Genomic DNA, 6189 nt, shown 5'->3' with positions numbered 1-6189 from the left:
TATACATGCTTTCCCCTAGACGTTTTACCCCAGGAATGGAACCTCTGCACAAGACACGGTCAGACTGTACTGCTGCAGTATGAGTAGTTGCTGTGTTTGCACATCAAGTGAACTAGAGCTCTCCAACTGTGTATGGCATTAAGCTGAAGATGAATTTGCACAAAACTTTCTGCCACAACTGGAATGAAATTTAGGGACAATAACAGACGTTTCATCCCATCTCTTTAATTTTGCATCTTGACCCTGAGTTTTAATGGTTAGCATATAAACAGGAAAGGTATATACAGTACAGACACTGTTAAGCCAATAGATAGATTGGTCCCACCTCGTGTAGCATCTTTAAATGGTCCTTATTATCAACCTTTCTGCATGTAGAAATCATATGCCTGCCCTGTTACGTTTTAGCTGTGTTCCAGCTAAAGCAGCATTCACTTTGTGCATCAGAGGCCCTGGGTAGAAAATATGAAGATGTTCCTTGATATGGGGGAGGGTCAGGAATTGTTTTACTTCAGACTGCTGCCATGACTAGGCAAATACCTTTTCTGTGCTGATACTGCCATATGGGAGCAGTGAAAATAGGATGCCAGAGCCACATAAGAGCTACCTTGACTTCCTAGAGCATTTCACATGTCAAGTTGATGAGTGAGTAACCCATACAGACATGGCAGTAAGTCAGAAGGAATTTAAACATCTTACATATTTCCTTAGCAGAGGTAAGCAAGTGTTTTCTGCAGCCTGGCTTTGCTATGGCAATTCTTAATCACAGGAAAACAACCTGCTATACTGCTAAGCCTAATTGTGAATACATAGCTCAGCATGGCTTCAGGGGTTTTGAGCACATGATTTCCAGTGTGGCTGGAGCTGAAAGGTTTTATACAACTTTTCTGGGGCATTGCAGAAAACTGATCAAATTAAGAGACTCCTTCCGGCATTTTAATCTGCACATTTTAATGATCTAGAGTTTAATACAAAACCATAAGATGATACTAATGAATTTAAATACTACAAGTAAAAAGTAAGTCTGAGTAACTCTTACCTATTACGAACCAGTGAAGCAACATAAACCCACACTGAAAGAATGTTTTTAGGGTATGCATGAACATACACAGCTAATGCAAACTCTATGTTTGGAACATCAATGCTATGAACTCCAGTACTATATACCGCCTCCACTAAAGGTGTAACTTCTGAAAATGCCATGTGGATAGGAAATCCTGACACCTGCAAGTAAGAGGGGGAAATGTAAAAAAAAAAATGTCAATTTACCCACAATACCACCTCTGGACTCAGTTGGCCACTAAGAAAACTTCCAATACGTTCAACTTCCAAGGCGTGGCTTCTGATTGGTTGCAGGAGCATCCTGCAGCTAATCAGAAGCTGCACTAGACATTCAGCTTCTGAAAATCATTCAAAAACTGGAACAATCACTCGGGAGCCAAAATGTTCAAGTTTAGAGCTGTTTGTCTCCCGAGGTTCTACTGTAGATGTTATGATGAATGAAATGATACCATATACATTCTGCAATTATGGGCCAGCCCTTCCACTTAAGGCAGGCATGGCCAAACTTGGCCCTCCAGATGTTTTCGGACTACAACTCCCATCATCCCTAGCTAACAGGACCAGTGGTCAGGGATGATGGGAATTGTAGTCCCAAAAAACATCTGGAGGGCCAGGTTTGGCCATGTCTGACTTAAGGTAAATTAAAAAATTCCTTCCAGTAGCACCTTAAAGACCAACTAAGTTAGTTCTTGGTATGAGCTTTCGTGTGCATGCACACTTCTTCAGATACACTGAAGGTAAATTGAATCACTTGGCTCAAGATGACTCAAGATGACTCTTGGCTCAAGATGACTGGGAGAACAACAGATCAACTGCATGCCTTCCTCCTGACCACCCTCACCTGCCCTAGGGAAGACCCTCACCTGCCCTAGGGAAGACCCTCACCTGCCCTAGGGAAGACCTCTGTTGACTGGGGTATCTTGACAGCTAGCTTTCTCTTCGATTGAAGCATTGTTCACCATTACACTTCTGTGCTTGTCATTGTAGTACAATAGCAGGTAGCACACTTTCCCCCTGCCCAGGTGGACCACCCATGCTGCTGGCCAGTTGATGCCCTCCCTCCCAGCAAGAAAAACTTGTTACGCGTTGGAAAACTTACTGTAAGAGACACATTTCTAGACTACTTTCAAATAAGTCAGCAAAATGCTTTCACTGTATCACAAGCTAGAATGGAGAGATTTCATCATTCACATGGAGTGAATTACTGCTAAGCCCCAATACAAACATCACCCTGGGGGTAGGCAGGGAAGCCCTATCCTATAATCCCAGTAATGTTACTAAACTCCCAGTTCCCTAGGGGCCGTTATTCTATACATTACCCTGTAATCTCCTAGTTGCTTCTGTAATTCCGCCTGGTGGTCATCCTCTACATCTTTGCCCTGGTTTTTTTCCAGCAGAGGTAAGAAGTGTCGAAGGGTAGAGGTACAGTATCTGTTCCAACGTGTCAAGTGTCTTGGCCTCCAACCCATGATCTTTTCTTTCAGTATCTTCTCAAGTCTGCATTTTAAAATGTTTCAAAAGTTGCATTTTTGCTGCTCCAGTGCAACTGTGGCTTCACAAGCACACTAGAGATCTTTAGAATTCCACAATTACAGCCAGATTTGAAATGCCACAGGCATTCCGTATTTCGATGACTTCTCCACAACATGCTTACGTAAGAAACCGAGGTGGCAAACCTAATTCTCAAGCATCATTTCAGACTGGAGGAGGACCAAGCCTTACATTATTGAATGCTCCTCCGGTAAAATAACTTATATCTAAAAAACTAGATGCTTGGGATAAAAGTTTTAAGCTCGTCTGACTTACTAGTTTTCTTCTGCTATTTGTTAGAACAAAGTCAGGATGTTATGGAATGTCAAACTTGGAGAGGGCCAAGCTAAATATATTGCAAGGTAACCAAAATAGCTGTAGTCCAAGTCACTAGAATTTTCTAGATCCCTTTATAAAGTATTGAACTTAAAAGAGCTATGAATCAAACAATTTCACAATCGGAACCACCAAGCATTTCATATCTAATTGGAACTGACATTTGATATTGCTGGCATTCATTTTTCTTCAGAGTGTGTATATGGAGGTGCTGGGCTGCCCAAATAACAAGACCCCCCCACCCTTGGCCTCGCTGATGTGGTCCAAAGGTGGACAAACTACCCCAGAAGGAGCAGAGGTATTGCCTCTCCTCTTAAAACCCCATACACCTGAGATCTGATGTATGTCATTGTTAAATGCGGTTGCAAAACACATTCAATAGACATGGGTACCTGTTCTGCAGTTCTAGGGCAGCTGTCTTGTCCACCCGTTGATAGACTAGTTCGTCAGGCTAACAAAATAGGAAGGGGTAAGGTATAATTTGGTATTTACATAATGTGAAATATGCAATCTTGCTTTTAAGATGTACTGGGATATACTAATACTTCAACCCACCTACTCTGCCGCCCACAAGACCTGGAGGAGGAGGAGGAGAGGAGGAGGAGAAGAAGACAAATTTATTATTTATACCCTGCCCATCTGGCTGGGCTGCCCTAGCCACTCTGGGCGGCTTCCAAAAAAATATTAAAATACTGTAATACATCCAACATTAAAAGCTTCAGATGTCTTCAAAAAGTCTGGTAGTTGTTGTTCTCTTTGACAACTGGTGGGAGGGTGTTCCACAGGGCAGGTGCCACTACCAAGAAGACCCTCTGCCTGGTTCCCTGTAACTTGGCTTCTCGCAGTGAGGGAACCGCCAGAAGGCCCTCAGTGCTGGACCTCAGTGTCCAGGTAGAACGATGGGGGTGGAGTCGCTCCTTCAGATATACTGGACTGAGGCCGTTTATACTGGAGAATTGTACCTGTGGTAGGCACCTTAAAGTGGGCACTCTTGCAGCAAGCAGGGAATCTACAAACCTACACAGGAACCCCAGAGAGTCCCTGTAGCCAGAGTTTTTTGTCTTCATCCAACTTGCAGTTCTCTGATTCTCAGTACAGTGGTGCCTCGCAAGACGAAAAGAATCCGTTCTGTGATTCTCTTTGTCTAGCGGTTTTTTCGTCTTGCGAAGCAACCCCATTGACAGATTAGAGGATTAGCGCTATTAGTGGCTTTTAGCGGCTTATCTGCTGATCGGATCAGCTGATAAGCGGCTTAGCGGCTTAGAAAAAGGGGGGAAAGGAAAAAAAACCAGCAGGAACTCGCAAGACATTGTCATCTTGCGAAGCAAGCCCATAGGAGATTCGTTTTGCGAAGCACCTCCAAAACGGAAAACTCTTTCGTCTAGCGAGTTTTCTGTCTTGCGAGGCATTTGTCTTGCGGGGCACCACTGTACTGTGCTAAAAGCTGAACTTCAGATTGTTTCTCTACTCCCTCCCATTAGCTGGATAATGTTCCCAAATTCTGATGGACATTAGACTCCAAACTTAGGAGAGAGATTCCCAACTCCCTGATTATCTGGAATAATCTGTATATAGTAAGATGTGGGCAATGCAAATACAGCAACTGAAGTTTTCCTCTGGATACTTAAGAAGAAAGATTCCCACACTACAAAATATTACCTCATCTCCTTGTTGCAAAATCATCTCAATGTTAACCTAGGCTTAAGCATCTGCATACTATAATAAGCATTTTGCAATGCTATTTGAAACATTCTGATTTTCCATGCTTATGAATAAGGTAGAAATGCAGTCTTAACTGGTATCCAGTTTGTGGAACAAACCACATGCAAATGTTTTCAGCAAGCAAAATTCATTATTGCATTTCCTAAAATAGTAAAATAAGTTTTACCTCTCATTTTGTTACAGTTCTTTAATGTATCTGTCCTGTAATCTCTCCCTTAAGGTCAAAACAAATTCAGATACAGATGAAAGGATGCAGATATTATTTCTATGCAGCCCTATAAAATTAAAAATCCTAATACCTGCACACTGGAGAGACCAGGAAATGGTAAACTTCTTGAAAAAAAGGGTTTCCAGAATTTTGGTTTGCTGACATCAAAGTTTATTCTTAGTGGAGAGTCATATTGTTGAATATTGAACCAAACCTGAAAGAGAACTTTTTTAGTTACTTTCTTCATCTTAACCACAAATCAGTACTACTTCTGCCCTCTGTTTGAGTTAACTTTGATTCATGGAAGAGCCAGTGGAATTTCCCCCCACTCTCTTTGAACAGCTGGCCAGAGCACCTGCTATGAGTCAACAATCCTGGCCTAAATGAATGGAATGGTCTGACTCACTATAAGGCAGCTTCCTAAGTTCAAAGAATGGCAGATAGAGAGATGTGAATTACTTACGTTGTCACAGGAAATGAGGCAGCCCACACTCTGCAGGGGGCAGAAAGCATCATACTGTCCATAAAAACGGCCACAACTTGGATTCCAGATCATATACTGATTCTGCTCCCAAGTTAGTACATATGCTGTTGGTCCCTGGAAATAATGGTCAAGTTCCTTAAAACCTTGCTTTTCCAATGCAGAATATATTTACATTTTACATGCATTTCCTCCCCCTCAGAACCTAGTAGTGGGTGCAGCTGATGTATGTGATATAAGTTTCAGCTCATTTTCTCTGCAGTAGCCTCTGTGAAGGCTACCAAGCACACACTTTGGGGATTATATCCGCAATTCATACGCTGAAATAATATTATTCTTGCTAAGCTGCTAAACAGGATGAACTATTTCCCCAATTTGCACAGTGAAGAATTCCATGTAACTGGAAACCTGTCTCCTCCATTGCCAACAGAAGTTTGTCCAATGAAACAATACTATTTTACATATTTTGTATCCAGTCCTTTGGTATTAATGAATTCTGTCCAATGCAAGATCAGGACTTTCCAATTACTCACAGGCTTGCAGTTTCACGCTGCCTTGGCAGGGGCTGCTAAATGTTGCATAGAGTAAAATCTAGGAGATTCTACAATGTAAGGATTTCTGTAACAGGCTGCATGCACCAAACTTCCAAGTTTTTAAAAATTAAGTTTTTCTTTAGCAGGCCTCATGTTGAAGCACAAACTGCCTATTAAGATTTAAGGTGTTTTAACTTGGAGGGTGTTGTAAGTATAATGGATAAGGCTCTTAGCTACAGACCAATAATTCATTGTTTTGAATTATTTCCTCTTTCATGAACTCACAAGATGGCTTTAGGCAACTCATCTCTCTTAGCCTC

The 6189-nt window shown here is 41.9% G+C and overlaps 1 protein-coding gene across 2 annotated transcripts in view; it reads right to left on the bottom strand.

The window, feature by feature from the left end:
• CC2D2A (coiled-coil and C2 domain containing 2A) overlaps positions 1 to 6189 on the bottom strand; it is a 54776-nt gene that overhangs the window by 679 nt on the left and 47908 nt on the right. Inside the window, exons 31-35 of one of the 2 annotated variants that reach the window (XM_081207580.1) lie at positions 5319 to 5453; positions 4947 to 5069; positions 3318 to 3376; positions 2379 to 2556; positions 1037 to 1221 (exon numbers count right to left, since the gene is read on the bottom strand). In XM_081207580.1, the coding sequence (XP_081063706.1) occupies positions 1037 to 1221; positions 2379 to 2556; positions 3318 to 3376; positions 4947 to 5069; positions 5319 to 5453 (680 nt within the window). Of the gene's footprint in view, positions 1 to 184; positions 1222 to 2378; positions 2557 to 3317; positions 3377 to 4946; positions 5070 to 5318; positions 5454 to 6189 lie in introns of those variants that run through there. The other variant, XM_081207581.1, reaches the window with a different exon arrangement.

This window comes from Podarcis bocagei (genome assembly GCF_964188305.1).
Source record: "Podarcis bocagei genome assembly, chromosome: 9".
In the NCBI taxonomy this organism is placed as follows: Eukaryota; Metazoa; Chordata; class Lepidosauria; order Squamata; family Lacertidae; genus Podarcis; species Podarcis bocagei.
This window is presented reverse-complemented; position numbering and strand designations above follow the sequence as displayed.